This window comes from Falco biarmicus, chromosome 10 (assembly GCF_023638135.1).
Source record: "Falco biarmicus isolate bFalBia1 chromosome 10, bFalBia1.pri, whole genome shotgun sequence".
NCBI lineage: Eukaryota > Metazoa > Chordata > Aves > Falconiformes > Falconidae > Falco > Falco biarmicus.
The window spans coordinates 31,837,008-31,859,097 of record NC_079297.1 but is presented as its reverse complement, the minus strand read 5'-3'; the positions used below and the strand labels follow the sequence as shown (position 1 = coordinate 31,859,097).

Here is a 22,090-nt window from a genome sequence, read left to right as displayed (position 1 = left end):
GCTTTCTAATTATCTGGGGACAACTTCATTTGACTGGGCCTTTGGTTTGTGTTTTTGTATTCTGATAATTGTGCTTCATGCTGTTCTTTGACACATTTAAAAATCCTAACACAGAACTTTGAGCACCTGGAAGTGTGGAGCAATTCAGAGCCTGGGCACTCTTCACCTTTACCCTCACGACTGATTTTGCCCTGCATGTTTCCCTCTTGCTAGAGATCACATCCTGTATGCTGTAATCTTCCACGAAAACAGGATAGTTGAGGGTCCTCAGTTACTGCAAGTTATTTCTCCCTAACAATTTTGTGGTGCATTGCAGAACTGAAACCAAAAGACAGGGAGAGCCTGTAGTTCCCTTTACGACTGCTGCAGTTGCAGAGTGCTGTGTGCAGGGACTGCACGCTGCTGGGTCCCTCCAGGCTGTGATGAGGGGTGTGTGTTTCACCTGTGACAATCACTTTTTAATGTTCTCTGATTCTTTTCAGTGCCTAGACAAAATATCTTAATGAATTCCTTCAAAAGACAACACTTGCACTGGGACACTGTTAGTAGTAAACAATGATTTGGTTTGTGGTTGGTTTTTTTTGTTGTTTTACTAAATAACAATGAAAATACTTGATATTGTTAAGTATGTCATACTAAGAACAAGACTATGAATAACAATGTATTAGTTGCTTTAATTTTCTTTTTTTTAAAGGCAGTTAAGATTGGTAGAGATTTCATCTGTGGATCTTGTGAAAGGATAGGAGGTTCAAAGTCTCAATAAATTGAACTTTAAATTGTTTGCATTTAATGGCCACTGATTAGCTTAATTAACAGAGGAGATAATGTTTTGTTTTACTTGATTTAAATTCTTAGGCTGTTGCAATTATTTATCTTTTGTCTTCATATTTTCATATTGAAGTAAATTAATGTTAAGAAAAAAAGGGCTCCATCTACTCCCTCTTATGAAAACTTGCACAGCCCAAGCAGTGGAGGGCTTGGTGGGGAGAAAGTGAGAAGTTGCTGCGCTGTTGTTCTTGGCCACGTTGCCAATCAAACAGGGATATTTCTGAAATATTTGCTGGGTAGTTTCAGCTAGGCATAGTATCCTCTGTAATCTTTTTCTAAACAGTGTGCTGCTTCAGACTTCCCTGTCCTTTATCCCAGTGGTAGCTGCAGCTCACTGGTAAATGAGGTGGTTCCTGCAGGGGTCTGTAAACACATCTTAGGGTTCCCATTATGCACATATGTAAGGATCATATTGTGTCAGCCTTAAATCAAAACAAAGAAATATTGTGCATGATGCTGCCTTGTAAAAGCCTGACTCTAACAAAAATCAGAATTTCTCAAAGCTGCAGAAAATGGGGCATTTTTCTACTTTTGTTTTATCTGATCAAAATGCTTGTGACTTTCAAATTGTTGTGGACTCTTGCTCCCCTCCTTTCTTCCTATGTTCCCAGTGACCCATATCCTAGTCTGTCCCTCTAAATTTGCTGCTTAGCCCCTCGAAAATAATGCCAATATAAGGAATATCAGCTAGAGTATATCAATATTCTAATAGAGTGGAAAAGAAGGTGCTGTGTCGTATGACGCAGTGTAGTGTGCAAGAGCATCGATGGCCAAAACCTGCGTGCAGGTTGTAGCTGGAAAGCCCGGCCTTTCGCTGCTGCACCTGAGCTCCTGGGAATGCGATGCCTGAGACAAGTCACAGGAGTTGTTCCCAGTTATGTGGAGCCTGCATCTTTTCCTTAACCTCTTCTGCAAGGCTAACGAGATATTTAAGTAGTCCTTGTGCCTGCTCTCGCTGCAAGGGTTAGGATTACATCTGGCTCTGGTGCAGTTGTGCAGGGGGGAAAAAAGCTGCTCATCCCTTACTGCTATTCTTAAACATTCCTTCAGGAAAAAAACAATGTCAAAGACCGATTCTTGGCTTTGCATGTTTTTCTTTTCTCTCTTTTTGTAACTCCTCCTTCACTGGTGAAACTTTAAAAAGTATTTGAAAGTGATGTGCATTGACATCAATAAACATACAAGAACTTAGTCCATGCATTAATAGAGACTGGAATATTTATACAGAAAAGGTAATCCATGATAACACTCAACAATGCAAGTTTTTCATGAAGAATTTAGGTTTAGCTTCTTTTCTATGAACCAGATGAAAATATTTTTTCAAGTATATATCCTACCTAAGAACACTCTTTTATGTCTTATAGGATGCCCAGAGCTACCGTAGATATAAAACACAATTTCTGGTTATGAGATCTCTGCATCACCAAAATGCAACTTTCACTCCTGAATATGTAGGCCATTTGCTGAATATCCTAAAGAAATATATGGTGAAAATATTAGTTCTCATGTATTCAGATCACCCCCTTCAAAGGTTTTTCTCGGGTTTTTAATATCCTGAAAGTCCCAGGTCTGAGGCAGCCTGCAGTTCAAACTTAATTTTCAGTTCTTAGAATGAAGTCATTTAAATAAACAAATAAAAAGTGGCACGTCATGTGTAGCTTGTGCCAAAGTACGCCATGTGCCAGTTAGAATTAATTTTTATGAATCCTCACACATATGAGCTTATAACAACAGTGCAGGTACGTGTGCTTGTCCCTAGCATCTCTGATGACAATTGCAGTCCTTTAAACGTGCACAAGTAACATCCCAGCGCAGTTCTGACCTGTGTTTATTTTTAGTATTTCATGAATCGCCTTCTTTAGCTGTTTTTCTTTTTCACTTAATGAAAGACATATAAATCTTTTTGCTAAATAACACTAGGATATTTGATAGGAAAAATAAAATCCCTCCTCCTTTTCTTTGTGAATAGCCAGATGGATGTGTTTACCCTTTAGAGAAATACAGATTTGATATTTTTGTTATGTTTTCTTTTCTTCCTGGTAATCATGTTGGCACTTTGCTGATCCCTAGTTGTGCATTATTACAATGGAAGGTGACAATTTGATTGTCTTCAGTTGGAGAAACAAGTAATTTTATATTCACCAAGCTGTCAGGTAACAGTACCTTGCAGTACTAAGAGCTCCTGGCAATGTGGTTTGGCACCTATATTTAAGTGCTTTGATGCTTGCGTAACCTCTACTGAATCAAGTATTTTGCCTGCTAGAAATGTTTCTAGGCTTGTAGTCGAAGGTTTTTATTAAAAAGACAATCCATAACTGAGCTGCAGAGCCATTGTTTCATGATACATAGAGGTACTAATTAGGTGGTTTAGTGCAACTGTACAGGTAAACCTGAAATTGATACTTCATTTCACTGAGGTGCACTAATCGATTTGGAAAAAGAATCAAAAATATGGAGATGGAGAGAAGAGAATGGGGAAGGAGGGGAGAGAAATTGGTTCAGAATATTTCTATTCTAAATTAGGTGGTGCACAGAAATGGCACGTAACCTTTGTTTTCACACCTCTGGGACTGAAAATTAACTCTTTAACTCATTACATGGAAGTTTAAGCACCTCCTGAAAATTAACTGTAGGAGGAAAAAAAATGTAAGAATACTGTATCTTAACTTTGGAGTATCTATCTCATAGAATATTGAAAGGATTTAACGAACCTTTCAGGAACTTATGCCCATCAGGGTTAGTTAGGTGTGTTCAGGAGGATTTCTATTATTAGAACAAGTGCTCAACTGACTTTGTAAGGGGGGAAAAAATATGTATTCTTGTCTTTTGTATAAAATCTCAACTCAAAGTCTAAACATGCTAAAATAAATTCCTCTTAGTATTTTTAGGCGTCCTTTATCAAAACCATTTATACAATCATTCAGCTAAACAAGTCATTCTATTCCATAAAAATATGTGAATGAATGCTTATTTATAGCAACCACTGTTTTTAATTTTATTGTTAACAATTGCTTTTATTTATATTGTATATTTTGTTATTTGCTGCCTAAAAAACCAAATCCTAGTAAGTTGCTGATGGATAAATTCTTGGCACGCTCACTCTTGTTCCCATAGTTATTGGTAAAGATTGCTGGAAGTCAGTACTGCCATTTTTCTTTCTCTTTTTCCAACAGTAGGAAATTGGATATCCAGAGACACATGGTCTAGTCATAGGACTTTAAAGGCAGTCATCACTGAGAAGCTAATACCAACCAATTAAACAGAGGTGGTTACGTGATGTAACATTATCAGGAGAAACAATTCATGAGTCAAAGCATTCCAGGGCATATGAGCTCTAGTCCAAAGAACAGTCTCAAGCTGTTTAAATAAAGTGACAGCAATATTGTGAGCTAAATATAAACTATAGAAAACATTAACTACAGTGACTGAAGATGAGCACATCCCAGGTGCTAAATGACTATTCTTTCCCTGCCCTGGACTGCGTTCAGTGTGAGGGGGTTCACCTTAGGCATTTTCAGGGAAAGCTCCTGGTGGTGAATAAAGAGAATGGAACATCTGACCTACTAGAAAGGTAGGTTGGATTTTTGGCATTTTACAAATCCGAATGAAGACTTTGGATTTTCACTGAAAACTCATGAGGGGCTGTGATTGATTACATTGTTTCATTACAAATGAGAAGAAATACATAAGAAATTGTTCTAAACCTTCGGACCTTTGAGGAAGCCTGAATCTGAAGTCAAACTTTGTGGCTTGGATTCATGTCCATTAGCAGAAATGCAATTTGTGTGGACTGGAAAAACAAATGTAAGAATAGCTGTGTATCTTGGAAGCTGTGGGTGTGTTGCTTAGCTTGATGCTTATTTCCCGAGAGATTCAGGTGGTCGGTTAACATTACAGCTGCCATTTCTTGAATCATATCTCCCTCCTGCCCCCCCGCCCCCTTTATTTCCAAAGTGATTCCTGCAAGTACCATAAACTCTCTAATCTTGCAATGCTTTGTTTATGATCTATATGTAACCAATCCTTGTAGTATCCTGCAAAATCAAGCCGAGGAAGAGCCTGAGGGAGCTGAGCTGTTTGGCTTAAGGCCTTGCTGTGAGTCGAGCCAGATCCAAGAACCTGGGAGATTCTCTCCCATTGCTGCTTTGTCAGTTTATAGAGGTTTTGTGCATAGTGATTCCTGTTGGGGTGTGAGGCCCCAGAAGGATAGAACCTGTAACTATTCATTGGTGTTACTAAGGCTTCTTGGAAACTGATATGAAATTTCATAATTTTAGGAAATAACTGTTTATTTAAAATGGCAGACAGATTACGGCATTAGATTTACAATGCATTATGTCACTGAGTTATGCCTACATAACATTGTTTTACAGGAGCAGAGCTGTGAAATATTTTGGCTATATAATATTTGGCAATAGCCAAAAATATTTGGCAAAGCATTTCCATTTTTCTTTAAGTCTATCTGAACACTACTGTTACTGGTATCCTTATAGAGCAAAAATAAAGATCAGTTTTCCTGAATGTGTAACTGTGCTAAACTGGTTTGCAGATAGAAATAAGGAAATTGTTCCAGTTACTTCTGTGCAACTATATCACTGTACCCTGTTCTACATCAGACTTGAACTCGTACAGGTGACCTTGCACTGCAAAATAGGTTGCATAAAGGATCCTCTTGCATTTCAGAAGGGGTTTGAGGATCCATGAAAGACACAGGACCAGCAAGCAATGAGGTGTGCCACGGGTGTGAAAGAGGAGGATACCGTGGGCAGTGCAGGCAAAGGGTGTACGGTGCGTTCAGTTTATCCCAGAGCCGAGTGCTGATTTGTGAGAGAGGATCCTGTAAGTTAAGACACGAGTATGCACGTTTGTTGCTCTTTTAGAAGGTGGGGAGGGCTAAAATGCTGTGGCCGAATTTTACTTTTCATGAACACCAGGTTAGCATAAAAGTTTAGAAGGAAATATTTAAAAGGTTATGATTACTTCTAAAAATGGCTTCTCTTAATTTATTTAGTTCTGGAGTCACCAAAGCACTTAGACATGTGCTTAACTTTTTGAAACAGAGTAGTCCAATTTGAAATTAGTGGACTGCTTGCATACTTACAGTTAATCATGCACTTAAGTACGTTAATCTGGCACTTTGGGGAAAAGGAATGGAGACTGTTCATAAAAGCTCTGTAAGTGAATGTATTTCTAATCTAATCTGATTCCAATCTACTGTTGGAGCTGTAGACCTAGGCTACATCTGTACTGCAGTCACTAAAGTGGGATGAATTAGCCCATCCAAGTACCACGCTACTGTAGTTGGAGCGCTATCAGAAACGAGCTTGTTGAAACTTCTTTTGGATATCTCAGCTCTACAAAGCAGTCCTTTATGTGGCTGCAGTGTAGATGTCTTTAGGTTTATGAATGCTTTGTGAGGGTGGAACAGAGCAAAAGCTAGAGTCTCCGGCCAACCACAAGTCTACTTTTTCATATATCTCATTGTTACTGCTTAGTTTGTATGTTTTTGAAATAGTGAATAGAAATCACATTGTTATCTGTGTTAATACTTTGTGGCTTGATTCTGAAATGTCTAGCAGCTAAAATTCCAGGTCTAGCTATAATTTCCACTGTAACGTTTAATCATTTCAGCAGTCAGCAGGGATAGAAGATTTTAGGCTTTGGAAGCCTTTCATGTCAGGCATGTCATCTAATTGTTTCAAAAAAGAAGATACACATTGTTTGAAGAATTTGAGAACATAGAAGAGCCTCAGACAAAAAAAAGATATTATTATTTGTATTTGGAAAGGTGTAACACACACTGTCTGTAGGAAAAAAGGAAAACTGATATTTTGAGAATCTGATTGCCAGTCTTCATTAGAGCAAAGAGAATTTCTTCTCTGGAGTAAAACAAAAAATCATGTCAGATATATAGAGAATGGAGCTGTTTGGGTCTGTGTTTAGTTTTATGTAGGTAAAACAACCTTAGCAGCTCAGTTTTAGCTTTACTGCCTTGGTATTGAGGCTGACTGAAATTGGGGTCTTATTCCTAGGCTTTACTGAGGTTTTGATAAATGTTCCCATTTTTTTTTTTCTGTCTCAAGTTCAAAATGAGATAGGATTTATTCTAGTTTTGGAAAATCCAAACCAAGATTTATTTAATTCTCAAAGTTGAGGAGGTGATAGGACTTCAGATAATTCGGGCCTTTTCCAACCCTTTTTTCATACCCATTAGGTATATTTTCCACCTTTAGTGATTGCTGTGTTCAGCTAATCTGTCAATTTAACCAAAGCAACAATTTCACAATGTAGTTTTCTTTCTGATTGTGTGCTGTGTAATCAATATACTGATATAATGTGAGTGTAATTTCCTCTCTTATTTTATCTCCATTGCACAGTATTATAAATAAACAGCTAAAAAAGAAAAAAGAAAGAAAAGCACCAAACAAATCTGTTGCATCTTCTTTTAAGATTGTACCACTGTAGACACTTGTTCTAGTAAAGTAGAATTGGACCCACTTGATTGCATTTAAATTTTTCATGCTTCAGCAGTTTGTCTGGGAGCACAGTAAAGAAAACCCCCCGAGCGAGGATAGTTTAGAATAATAGAACTTGATTTTGTGTATTATAGCGGCACCATTTGCGCTGCTGTAGTTAGGGTTGTGTCAGCACTTCCATTATAAACCCCTGTTTGCAGGGGTTATAACTAGGGAGATATTTTTTATCAGAAACTTTTTCTAAAATCATTTGAGTGAATTTAATTGATAATAGGAGAAAAAATAAAATAAATTATAACAGAAATTAGTAAGTTCTGGATACCTTTTACAAGCCTTGTTTATGATGAATATTGATCCCTCCCTCCTCTGTCTCTCCAGGGATTTTAGCAAATGCATTTTGAATATTTTAAATGAAAAACTGGGAAGTAGTTATGGCTTAAAATGTGCCTGCTATTCATACTTGCATTTCAACATTAAAACATTTTAACACAACAACCTGTTCTATGGTTTAATGTTATCGTAAACATAAATGACTCAGATGGGCCAGATTCTTCTCCCTTTGAATTTCTTGAGACCTTGGAGTTATTGGCCAAACTCTGCCTTTGGACCTGGTGGAGTTCTGTGTACAGAATTCTCCCATTTAAGTAAAAACAGACAGGTAATGAGTAAAAAGCTGCATGAAGTAATTGTCTGGATAACACCCCGTCACAGAGTTTATATTTACTGTTTTACTGCTTATAAAGCCAGGCATAATCAATATTTGGTGCATACCCTGGCACCCTCAGAAGACGTACATGAGGTGTATCGATTGAGTTAATGATTGTGCTGGGAAAAGAAGGTGGAGGGCCTAATCTAGCAAGGTCCTACATCTCTGTCCCTTTTACCCCGATGTTTAAAATCTAGCAACCAAAAACCTGAAAGGTCCCATTAAGTGCTGACCTCTGACCATAAATAATGTGCTCAATCTTGCCATTTTGACAAAGGTTTGGGGGAAAATAGAGTGAAAGACACCCCTAAAAATTATGTTGAGAGGAGAGCAAGTGCCTGGTAGACCTGCCTGAGCTTGTCTGTGCTCCAGGACTACGGGCAACTGAGGAAAGCGCGCTATGGAAATGTGTCTGACCATAATGCAGCGGTGGGGAAAAGGGGTAGGTGGAGCTAGGAAGCATTTGAACCCTGCTCTCCGTCCGTTCTCTTAGGCTAATACACAGAGAAGTTGCTGGGCATGGCTTGAGATTATTAATGAATACGACTGTCAGTATAATTTTATTTTTAAGGTTAACTGAGTCCCCTTTTCACCACGTAATCAACTTAAAGAACAGAACGTGAATAGAGATTTTTATTTCATTGTGTTTAAAACATCATGAATAAGAGGAAAGCGTATTAGTGTATACGGCAAAGAAAAAGTGTTTCCTCTGTAGTGCATTACCAGTAGATAGCTTTACTGAATGGTCACTTGAGGAAATACCAAAAGCCTGTTTATGAAAAAGAGGTGAAGCCTTTCTAGACTAATTATATTCAGCATGTAATTTCTAAACTTCAGTCTGAATTTTGATTTTCAATTAACATTCCCAATTTGAAGATAATTTTCTATTTAATGTAATTGCAGGAAATAATTTATTGGCTGATTAAGACTGAGGGCCCAGCCTTCCTTAAGAAAACAGTCCCTAACAAACCAGCCTTTAAAGCCAACTCGTAGCTTTGGACAGATTCAGCCTATTTTTGCAGCTGCAGAGTTGTGTTTAATTAGGATTGTGCACTATTATTCATTGGTGCAGTTTGTAGTTGAAATTATTCTTAAGAGACATTTTCATTTCTAGTTTTCTGTCATGATTAATTTATGGTGAAGAAACAGCCATAGCTATTTCTTTTCACAGAAGCTCATTCAGTTTGAAACAGGAATGAGATCCGTTGAGGAGGTGAAAGAAAGGAAAATCCTTTATTGTGACTTTCGGTTTTCATGTCTGGTTTTCAAATTGCATAGAGCATTGACTTATATTTTCACGTGAGTGATTACATTAACGTGACTATTTTAAAGAGAAAAGGGAAAGCAAACCTTTTATTTTATCTTGGATCATAGTAATTATGAACCAGAACCTTTTGAAGTACGCAGAATAATGCCGGTTGCTGAACTCCTGGCATGTTCTCTGTAGCATCAACACAAATTCTTTAGCATAGTAAGAATGTAAGACACAGTTTAAATTCCTCAGTTCTGCTTATTGGCAACATTAATATCAGACTCCCACTTACACTCAGGCTCCCCTCAAGAAAATGCAAAGCTTTTTTTCCCCACCAGTATCGAGTTTAAGAGGCAGGATTATCTCTATTTACAGAATAGTTATTCTAAATAGGTATCAGTGTTTTAATATGTTTCAAAGCACTTCAAAGCTTGTAATACTTTCATATAGAACTGTACATAATTAGATTAATTGATCTTATATTAATTTTTTTTTTCACTGTAGGATACTAAATCTGAACTCCCTCATTAATTGTGAGAAATTTAGCATTAGCTGTTAAATCCTATGTGAAACACAGGCTGCTACATGAAAACTACTGTTTAAATTGGAATTAACTTAATTATTTTTCTTTGCACTTGATATTTCCTTCACTGTAATATTCATGAAAGCATGTGACAGATTTTTAAATTTAACTGTTAGTCTCAGATTTCCAGACCCTTTAATCAGTATTTATTTGTCTGTAGAAACAGTACTAGCAAGTTAATGATTTGCTAATTTGAAAAATGCTCATGTGGTTTCCGATGTTAACTGATTTGTGCATTTTTAAAGAAAAGGTATGAAATCAATTATTGTTAAAAAGCAATTAAGGTGAAGATCTTATTCCTTAGTTTCTTAGCAATTTCAGTGTCACGGATATTCTAAAGTTACTAAAACCTGGGAAAATGGCTTAATGTATTTTAGCTGTCTTCTTGCAGGTTTATTAATGATTGTTTTAACAGTTGCAGTTAATCTTATTAGAAATTTTAAACAGAGTGTTTTCAGATTTTGAGTTGAAGTCAGTTATATTTTCATTTAAGTGCAGAAACTGTGGTGAAAGCTGTGTTTGCATACGAGATGGTAGTAAGAGGCCATTATTAGGAAAAGACATTTAACATATATCAATGCATTTGTTCATTACACTTTTAAGTCATTTAAAGTAATTTGTTGAGCTATATCCTGTACTCAATGCCTAATATGAAATGCAACATAATTATTTTAGATTTTTAGTTTGAACTGTAAAAGGGTACTCAGATATTATCCATCCATTCAATAGACCCTTCAGTTTTAGAACACTTTTCACAGGAATGTCTCGAAACACTTTTCAAAAGGTAAAACTGAGTAAAATTTTAAACAGGTTAAGAGCAGATACAGCTTTCAACAAACAGCAAAAGGACGTATATGGCAGAATGTGAAATGGATTTAAAAATTCTTATCTATGTGGAAAACATCTTCTGCTTGCAAGGAGTGAAGTTAGGAAAGCACGATGGACTCTCTCATTTAAACATTTGCTTATAACCTTCAGATTGCTCATGGGAGTAAGAGTTTAAAGACGAACTCTTAGGCAAATTCAACATGAAAATACCAATAAGATCACTATTTTCTTATGGCTGGGGAAAATTATATTGTTTGACAAGTCTAAATGAATAGAATGACATCATATAACTTAACCCTGACCTTGACTTGGCATCAATGAATACTTTTTCTCAGTGTTTTGGATCCAGATGCCCCACACCCGTACTTTTTAGACTACTTTTCTTGACTGCATATGGTTAAGTTTTAACTGTTGTAGGCAACTGTGGTGTGTTTAGAGGACTATTTTGAGCTTGATTTTTTTTTCCCATTTAAAACCAATGTTTTCTTTTTTTCTGTTGTTTTGTAGAAGAATGTCTTCCAAGCAGGCTACCTCTCCATTTGCATGTGCAGCTGATGGAGAGGAAACAATGACCCAGGACTTAGCATCACGAGACAAGGAAGAGGGCAACAGTGATCAGCATGCGACCTCTCATCTGCCTCTACATAATGTAATGCACAACAAACCTCACTCTGAGGAGCTACCAACTCTGGTCACGACCATCCAACAAGATCCTGAGTGGGATGGAGTCATCTCAGCCCAACACAGAATGGTGAGTTTCACAGTTCTCACTGTGGCTTTCTAAATCAGAGTTGTAAAAGGCTGTTCACTTCCATTTTGAAAGATGTGTTCAGCATAATCCTTCTTGGGTGTAAAGCTTTTTAAACGTTAAAGTGTCGGTGTTAGTAATAGATCAACATCAATATGTGTAATTGTAAATTACAATTGTATAATCTTCTTAAGTATACAGGTCTATATGAATGAGGTCATTTGATGAGTTCACCTTCGGAAAGGAAATGCATCTATTTATCATGTTTTCATTCATACCTTGATTTATGTCATAACCTCTCTAGCTCATATATTCAAACATTAATTTCTGACAGGAGGATGTAGTGCACAACTGTTTGTCATCTGCAATGTGTTGTGCTGAAGGAAGAAACTTTAATGCATTTTTCTACTTGTCTCTCAAAAATAGAACCCACCGAACCTAGAATATTATAGCTTTACACCACAACAAAGAAGCTGGCATTTTAGGTGACACAAACATCCTGCTGTATTTATAGGAAATTACAAGTTTTTGTGGAGGGGAAAGGTGTTTATGAGTAACTATGCCATGCTCTTCTGCTCTAGATCACCAGTTTGTATACAGGTGATGTTAGCAATGATCAGAATTATTATCTGTATTCTCTTCAGTAGCCTAGATAAAATTATTTTGCAGTTGAAATTCTGCCTCTGCATCCCCAAAACGTTGCAATAAATGGGCAGACTGAATTAAGACTGAATGGGCATAGCATCTCAGTCAATTTATTTTCCTTGCATGTGTTCCTCAGGAACAGAATTAAGGTACGTGGAGCAGCCAGGTGCCCTGTAAATTTAGAACATCATAATTCCAGACTCTTCATAAAGTGATTTTCACAGACATTAAATTCACACAGTTAGTTTAAAAAGAATACCCTGCCTTTTCATAAAATTTCTTCTGTATTTTTATTAAATGTCTGAGTGGATTTTTTCAGCAAGTTTTTTTTTTTTTTTTCAGTACGAATTAGCAGCTTTCAATATGGTTAAAAAACATTTGTAGGGTTTTTTTGGCAGAACTAAATAACGAACTTATTTCAAGTTTGCCTTGAAATAATAATTCTAATGCGTTAATCAACATAGATACTGGAATTCTTCATGCATAATATGATGCCTGGAATTAGTTAAATAGCAGCACTACAATAATATCTATTTTGCTAATATAATGTTTGGTTTTTTCTTTCTAAAATCCAGTTGATTCAAAAGATCACACCAAACCAGAAAAATGCTACCTAATCTGTAATGCACAATTTAACCCAGTGCAGAACTTTGTCAGGCCTATAATATTCCTAAGTATTTGGGTGACTGTCATGAAGGAGGCAAAATTTCAGCTGTAAAAATGGCTTTACAGAAAAATGGTTATAGGTTAGTAACCTGGCAAAGTAGGTTGTAAGTGATGTATATGGCTTCTGTGCAGATTTCTCAGATGGAACCTCATCCTGGATGGAGAGTCGCCCTTTTGCCCAAGTCATGCAATAAACTCATCAGAATAATTTTAACTTCTGTGTAGTCAGGAGGACAAGCTGGATGCAGACTAGAAAGTACTGATCAAGTTTGTTGGTGGAAAAAAATAGACCTGTGAATTCATCAGCTACTTTCCTATTCATTCAGAGAGGCATATGCACTCTGGGAATTTCAGACACCAATAACATTGATAAAATGACTCTGTCCTGGAGAGGAAGGTACTCCTAGCCTCTAGTAGCCCCTCCAAGCATTTGTTCAAGCTGTTCCTTGGGCCTGAAGTAATGCTTAAGCCAAAATGATAGAACCTCTTTCAGTGTAATCAGTTGTACTCATTTGTATTGCTGTGAAGCGGTTTTACACTTACAGCAACAGTGCAATCTGGTTTCATTCTGAGTGCTGTACTATGATGTCAACACTTGCCATACCTCTGGACAGGCACGAATCAACACCTGGCTTATCATGTTTCAGGACAGGTGCATAAACTTTGCTTGAGTGACAGGACTCTGGTTCTCCTTTCTCCTTTTTCCAGTTAATATTCCATCATATATGTAGATGAATGTCCTGAAAATCGTTAGGAGTTTCCACAATTCCCTTGGGTTAAATCTGGCGGTGAATGTATGTCATCCTTATTTAGGTAGTTCTCAGCTAAACCAAACAAATTTTTTTGCCCAGCTCAAAGCTGGGTATAATTTACAAGGCCTGGCTGGAAGTGAAAACCGAAGTTCTAAGGCCTGCTGTTTGGTTGCACTTAAGAGAGATCTAAAATATACAGACCAAGATCCCACTGTATTTACAGTTTAGGTGAGTTAGATGACTGGTTAGATCACAACAGTGAATAGTGATTTTTTTTTTTTTTCCCTCCTTGAGGAACTGTCATTTAGGGAAACTTATTGGGGTTGTTTTCTAATTTTTTTTTTTCTCCCTTACGTCCTTCATGAGCAAACTTTTAAGCCTCAATTAACTGCATAAAGTTTCTCTGAAACACCTCAGTTTCCAAGCAGGCATCAATATTGCTAAGAAATAATTCAGAGGCATCTGCAATTTTCCTGATGAAGGCAATTTCATACTCCTTTAAGGGAGGATAGGAGCTTCTTTCCAGAAAGACAAATTCCAGAAGGTGGATTGGGCAATTTTGAGATAGGTGCTGTGGTAGTGACCGCTTTTCTACTTAATAAAACCAAATTCCCAGAAGGTAAGTGCTTTCTGACCTTTCCCAGACGGATCCTTTCAAAGCAGATTTGAAGAAGCACCTGCTCATACCATTTACACTGAAAGTAAAGACAGTAGTGCTGTCATTAGAATGCATCAATAATGTGTGTTGTCTGGTTATAAGATAGTAAATTCAAAGAATGCTGTGTCGACATATGGGGAGGAAAAATTTTCTCTTTTATGTGGTATCTAATTAAGGGCACAATCCTGCACCCTTTGTGCCCTTAAAACTACTAAGGATTTCACTGGAATTTGAGGCAGCACACAGTATGCATCGTAACATGCTACAAGGGCTGTACAGATCTTAAGTGAAAAAAAGACACTGTAGTAGGGCAATTTGACTGAAAAAAAAATGGAGTTTTTTTCCCCAACATTTGTGGTATGCAGCACTTTCTGTAATGTAAGATACCTTCAAACTACATTGTGTATTATCATAAAAAAAACACACTGGCTAGAAATGTTTTCAAACTTTCACTCCCTTTTGATATCAGGCATTGCTTTCCACTGAGTCCTTTGTGTATTCTGAATGTCTGGAAGCCAAAATATTTTGTTTTAACTCCCACTCTATAGTATTTCCCAGCTGTGTACTTATATGGTGTAATAAAAGGATTTAACAAATGGGAAATAGCAGCTGCATTTGGAAATTCCCTTTGTGCTCCCTTTTCATTTGACAGATTCAGCAATGTGTAGCAACTGTAACGTCAGACCTGTAATGACTTACACTGCAAGTATCGTATCACCAGCCAATTTGATGTTACAGTGGGGAGAAAATAAAACAACCAAAAGATTTCTGTAATTTCATATCGCTGAGCTGAAGAGATTATAGTTATATTTCTAACTGTAACTTAATATAAAAATACCTGGACATATGGGTATTTATTGCTGCATGTAGTTCTACTAGAAAATAGAGTCTGTTTTAGGCTGAGGGTATCTGTTTGCTGCACTAAACTGTAGGGAAGAGGGCAAGGTGGTACTAAGATAATGAGGAAAGTATCCTGCTTTCTCCCATGGACACACAAGAAGAAATACAGTCACATTTTTAGATTGCATCCAAAACCTGGCTCTTTTCAGGGAGCAGACTGAGAGAGGATGTGGGGGGGAAGGCAACAATACTTACTTTTGTTAAGTGTAATCGTAACTGAATTGCTGTCTCCGAATAGTTTATTTACTAGTGAATACATAAAGAAATGGAGAATCATAATGTGTGCTTTTTTCACTGGGGAACCAGGAATGATCCTCATCTCCATACAGAGCCCCACACACCTTGTGAGGTAAATCAGGAAGGTTTTGTATTTTTTCTCTGAAGTATCAGGAGAAAGCAGTGCCAACAAGACAAAAAATTAGATGGACAAGTGGCCTTGATCTTCTTTGAGGAGTGAGGTGGTGTGTTCCCAGGCTGTAAAGGCTAGATGTGGGCCTTGTGAACAATACATTTGAGCAGCTTTAACCTAATGAAATCCGGAATCTTTCTCCAAAACACAGAATTCCACCCCCTGGTCCCCAACAGTAAAAAGGAGAGAGTGGCAAATTCTGTTCCCCTCCCCAGCTCCAGTATAACAGTCTGGTAACAGACAAGGTTTGTGAAGAACTCGTAGCTACTGTGCTGATCACTATACATAATGGTGTATCACTGCGATGGTCACCACACTCTTCCCACTGGTGTTCCTCCCCTGCCTACCACTACAGGGTAGCTGTAGGCAGTGTGTGCATGCACAGAATGAGGGCATCCACATCTTTTTGCACTGCTGGTACTTGAAATAACACAGTGAGAGACTCTTACAGGGATCCACAGCAGCAAGTCAGATCTAAAGGATGGGTGTTATTTTCCTGTACCTGAGGAAGAACAAACACATATACATATACAAATTAATTACATCCAATATATGCTGTGTTTCCCTATACGTTATGTAACATCACTTAAAGACCCCTTGGGTTTAGAAATGAAACATATCTCATTGGATTTTATCTCAAATGGCAACGTTAACGTGTATTTTGTAAATGTCAAGTCTCTGTCTTTTGTTGTCTTCTTGCCAAAAGAGTGAAAGGCATGCTACCTTTCCACCATGTCTGCACGTACATCTCTGCAGTACTGATAGTGGGTTTCTATGTGCAGCAGGAATCACTTAAAATCACCAAGTATCAAGTTTAACTTTCTATAGCTTTAGCAAAACTACTGGCATCACAAAGGCAGAAATAGGCGGTATCCTGAAGGCCTTAACGTTTCAGTGCTTACTGTGTCTACATAAAACAAGCACAATCCTGTCGCTCCCCCACTTCCCTTGTTATTAACTTCTCTTGTTGAAAGTTCTTCCCTTTAAGAAAAATGAACTCAGGTTTTTAGGAAAGATCACTGAAAAATGTTTAGACATGCTAAACACTGTGAATTTGTTTTTATATAAATTCATGGCTTCAAATTCTCAAAAGTTACATGTTTTGAAATTTTATTTTTAGTTCATTTACAGGCTGGATACAAGCATATAGAATGCATCAAATATAAATGCCCCAAACTCTGGCAGTTCTGTATCTGCTAAATTGCTGTTTATTTATATGTAAAAATATGAATTTTGTGATGATAGAAAGCAGTTCTGCTGTGCTTGTGATATTATTTCTGCATGCCAGGTAGTGCATCAGAATTTTTATCTAACTAAGGAGATAAATACCTTCATATGTAATTGCACGGGTATGAAGTTTTGGCTGAAACTGAAGGGTGTGAAAAAGCAGATGATATGATATTTTATTTTTCCATAAAATAGACTTCTATGAGAAATATATTGCAGAAAAGATGATTAAAATAATTTTTTTTCAAGAGTGTTGTGATTTGAAAAGCATTCAGGTATGCGCTTAGCTTGACTTTATTAGGACTACCAACAACTGTAATGTTCAGAACACGTCTAAAGGTTTGAAACATTAAGGAGTTAGTTTTACTAGCTTCACCATAAAAAGATGTTTACATTTCATATTAAAAATAATAAAACAGTTCCCTAAAAATGTGCAGGATAATGTGCTTAATGGGAGTGGTGAAATACAAAATTGACTTTATTTGAAGAAGAATCAAATAATTGTTCTTTTTGTTATGTCTCTTATATTTGTGTTATTTTCATTTTGACACTGTACAATTTTTTTTCAAAACTCACAGTCTGTTTTAAACCTTTCCCTGTCTTCTAGGGTGAACTGTGTTTAAATAGACTTAATCATCACCTGAATTTTTCACGAAAGAGTTGTAGGTTATGTTCAGCTAAACCTGTAGTTATTTTAGTCCTTCCTCATATTGTAACATGTCCAATTTTTTTATAAAGCAATTTCTAAAAAGTTTTTAATTCACTTCTGTATATTGACATGAATTTTTTCAAAAGTAGAAGCATTAACACACTCTAAATTGTTAATTTATTTTTTTTTTCCTTGGGCAAGAAGGAATCAGGTATGCATGCTGATTAACACACTCCAGTCATTAACATGTGATTATGTGGGCTGCATATTGAGCACCTGCCAAAAGATAAAATCCAGCACTTTACTACATCTGTGCAAGGACTTTTTGCATTTCTTTTGTACTTTGACAGCTCAAGAAAAAACACACTTTGGTATCTTTGTTCAGCATAATAAAACTGTGTACATAAAATGTCTTCGTGGAGGAAGGAAAGATACTACATGTATTTATTTTAATCTTTGAGGCCATGAAAAATCCAGGGACTGAGACACAGCACCAAGTGTAATATGAATCTCCTAATGTACTGTATCGCTGATTTTCACATACAGTTTACAACATTCCTGCATGTTTATAAGGATTATCTGTTCTGGGATTCAGCCAATGTTATTGTAATTCACAACAGTTTTATGTGATACCTTTATGTCTCATAAATGTCTTATTTTTATTTCAGTCTTCCAAATGTTTCATCAGTGTTTACCTTAAAGAAATACAAGTACTCTATGCAGCAGGCTGGCTTCCTGCATGTGTTCATCTGCAAATGCTAAAAGGGAAACATAAAGCATGTAATATATGTCATGTAACTACATGCAGTGAAGGATTTCCATGTGCATTTGATATTGCTGAAAACGTAAATACAAATTTTATTTTGATATTTACAATAGATCTAGTTATAAGTCAGACAACTAAGACGACCTAATAGGGGGAAGCTGGATATATACAAAGTTATCTGAAATATCCAAGCCACACAATCCTTGTTTTATTTGGCAGATTCTGACAAGCATACCTCACAAAATATGTGTCTTTATTTACCCAAAAGGTAAACAGTGCTAATCAGCTGGGACTGATCACAGTGCATCTTCAGTTTCAGTTTAGATGAAAATATAGGTCTAAATACTCATACTGGAAATGGTTGTGCATCACTTTTTCCTTAATAAGCATTTAACCAAAGTCTAGGGCATAAAGTCTCAATGTGGTGATTTACTACCAAACCTAAACACCATAAGTTAGGACATATGGTATTTGGACGGTTAAGGAAATCCTTAGCATCTGACTCTTGCAAAAGCACACATGAGTGTATGCATGTCATTTGTGGGTGAGTTGATTGCCATACAGAAATGGTTGTGCATTGTATTTAATAATTTTGAGGTGATTTTCTGTTCTGGAATGGAGCAAAATGGCTGTCAACATTTTTCACAGATTTGCTCGTCTGTAAAGCGAAGGGTTTAAATCACGTAGCTGAAAAATTGTAAACTTCTGAAATCTCTCTACCCAAAAGCTGGTGTACCTGGCTTCATTTAGTTTGCTCCAACAACTGAGTATGAAGGGACTGCTGCAATTAAGTTGTCATATTTTACATCAATCAAAAAGTCCCTGCCTATTACTTCCAAACAGGTATCTATTCCTGCAGTGGCCTTTTCGTGTCATGTATGCCTGACTGTTACGTCATCTCATTTTTAAACCTCTGATCTAAACTAAAGTTATCTTCCTCTTTTTTTTCTTGTTTTAACATATTGTTTCTTGCCTTAGAGCTTATGCTTACTCTTGTATTGTTTCTAGACGTTTTTAGATGCGTGTGAAAATGGAATACAAGGCTTTTACAGATTGTAGTCAGTCTATACTTTGGCAGTGAAATCAGTGTAAGTTTTACCAGAGCAAACGCTGAGTTAAAGACTTGAGGTTTTATTCCATTACTTGCCATTTGCCCTCCCACTAGCATAATTTGCTGAGACTTTACAAATTATGTCCTCTCAATAGCTCATAGCAGTCATTCTTAAGCCTTGGATTTAAATAAATCTTTCTTAATAAAACTTTTGTGTTTTTTTAATCGGATGAGAATTGGAAATGATCATTTAGATTTTTAATTTCTCTTAATTCTATTTAATTAAATTCCTCAAAATGGGAAACCTTATTTAATGTAGTGATTGGAAATGATTTTGTAAACATTTGCTTTCATTATATGTTAACTCCAGACTAGTTCCAAGTGCCAGCATGCCTCTAGTACTTGGAATCAAAATCACTCTGGATATCCAACTTTCCTGGGGTGTTTACATGTGTCCCATTCAATGCAGAGACAGATAAATATCCTTTTATAACAGAAAAGCCTCATCCACATGGAAATAAGCAATTCAGCTAACACATTTTATGTTAGTAATATTTGCTTTCTACTTCTTGGCCATTCATCCTGTGGTTTAGTTGAACTTACAGGAACAGTTTTCTTGCTGGCTATTGAATAGGGTTGCAGTTGTCAACTTTCAATCAGAGTTGATGGTAGTTATTTTTTGATTGCTAACTAACACAGTCACCCTGATTTTTACAGCCCAGAGTTTCAGTTCCCAAGTTTTCCTCTTTTCTCATCTTCAGGGACCGTCTCTCTTTGAGACAGAATCTCTCCTCCCTGCATGAAACTTAGATACCACCATAACGGGATATCTCTTTGTCTCATGTCCCTTTATTAAAATCTTCAGCCTCATGCGCTTCCCCCTTCTAAGGCTCCTGACCACAGAATTCAGTTCACCAGGCTGTTGGTCTGTCCTTAACCCTTAGGAGGATCCCAAAGAGAGATCTGTCTGAAGCCAGATCTCCACTCATGATTGTGGAGTCCCCAAACTGATACGTTACTTCCCAGCCACCTTATTCTGTACTTTGGCCATTAGGAGAAGGAGCAGGAATATTGAATCTTGGTTTTAGCCTACGATCTTTCATCGATAGAGCTGCCATTTTATGTGTGTGTGTTCTATTTTTGAAGTGAAAGGTCTTCATAGAAGGTGACACAAGTCGGCTTATGATTCGGGTTGCAGCTATTGCTATAAACGTTATCTTCCCAATCTGAAAAATACTGGGTCAGCTTTCAATACCCTTATTTACATCACTTACAGCAGTACTCCCCCATCTGTCCTGCTAAAACCAGTGGGACCACTGATGGGAAAGTGAACTATTTAAACTGTTAGACTCTAAATACACAAGAAAAAATGTATTTTTACACTAACAGGAAAATTACGATTATTTGTTCAATCCCTTTTCAACAGAGACATCTATGAAAGTATAAGCATTTCCCTTCCTTTGCACAGAAACTAAGCAGCTCTCTTTTTGAAGAACTTTGCCAATGTAACTTGTGAAATGTAGTGAACGTAGATGGTAAAAAATTATTTTCTCAGAGTAAGAGGCATGCTGAAATATCTCTACGTATTAATGTAACAGTTTTACAGGAATTATTATGGAGTGTGAAGAATATCCCATATATGTAGTCACAAAGAGTCCCTGTCTTTCTTTATACCAAGCCGTTGTTTGTAATTACTCAGAATTGTTTCTGTTGTTAGCAAAACTAGACTTCAGCCATTCACAGAAGCTCTAAAAGGAATGGCCAACAGGCCACTTATTGTTTACACCAGGCAGCCTGAAAAGCTGATGAGACCAAAGGACACTGTTGCTGGACCACATATATTCACAGCAAACTTGGGATTGGTTAGAGAAGTACACTGCCCCTCTAACACGAAAAAAGGCCAAGGGAAGACCTAGGAAAGCTCTTACCATATTGCACTGGAAATCTTAATGTTTTCTCACTGGCATATGATAAGGGGGATAGGTAGATGTTTTAGGGGTAAGTAAAAGTATGATTTCATGCATGGGCTACCTATCCCTGAGTAAACCCCGCATAGTATTTTAGTATTCATGCCTTGCTAATTTCTGGGTTTCTGTCTTTTGTGCATTTATTTACTTTTCTTTGTTTTCTCCACTTTGAAACCTAATCCTTATATTTTAATGACTCTTTGTAGGTGTTTAATCTGTTATAATAGGGACATTTTGTCTAAACACTAAGCACAATGGGTTGAGTGATCTGTAATAAATATTTGTCTGTGCTAATGGGCTGGTGAGGAAATGTATACAGGAAAAATGACCTTTATTTACCATGGCGTTAAAAACCAACATTTCAAAAATAGTTTTGTCCCTGCTGAATAGTAAGCAGCTGGAATAGTGGTCCAGACTGAGTTTCTGTCTTCAGCTGCTGAGTAGTAAGATTTTCTGGTTCAGTCATCTCTGCAAATACATACCTCTTCAACATAAAACACTTTTACATCTGACTGAGTAAGGCAAAGAAGAAAGCTTAAGATGTAAGATCATCATAAGTGTTATTCCTTAAGCAGTCAGATTCATGCCTAAATCTCTGTAAGAAGCTGTCTTCAGATTTTATTGTTTGCCAGTTATTAAGGGCTAGTCTGGAAACACCACATTGTGGTGGGCAAAAGTCCCTGGGCAGTAAGACCCTCGCCTATTCTGGTATGGGCATAAGCAGTTGTCCTACAGTTATCCAGTATTAGTGTGTGGGTGGGAAGGTAGTTTCATAAGTCTAGCAACGGTACGATGGGATCCTGAGCAATCTGCACCAGATGTCATTTTGGATCAGACTGAGAAGAAACCCACTTTGCTATATTATCTTTAGTAAGCAATGCTTTTACCTAACACTTTCTGTTAGGACTGAAATAAAAATTTTACACACATCGCTTTTTCTTAAATTTCTTCTTTTCTAAGCACTCTGTTCTTATTAGAG

At 36.9% G+C, this 22,090-nt stretch overlaps 1 protein-coding gene across 12 annotated transcripts in view; it reads left to right on the top strand.

The window, feature by feature from the left end:
* SOX6 (SRY-box transcription factor 6) overlaps window positions 1–22,090 on the top strand; it is a 375,871-nt gene that overhangs the window by 130,380 nt on the left and 223,401 nt on the right. For 11 of the 12 annotated variants that reach the window (XM_056354363.1, XM_056354364.1, XM_056354366.1 and 8 more), the window contains one exon: window positions 11,181–11,424. In XM_056354363.1, the coding sequence (XP_056210338.1) occupies window positions 11,185–11,424 (240 nt within the window). In that variant the 5' untranslated portion in view covers window positions 11,181–11,184. Of the gene's footprint in view, window positions 1–5,511; window positions 5,668–11,180; window positions 11,425–22,090 lie in introns of those variants that run through there. The other variant, XM_056354360.1, reaches the window with a different exon arrangement.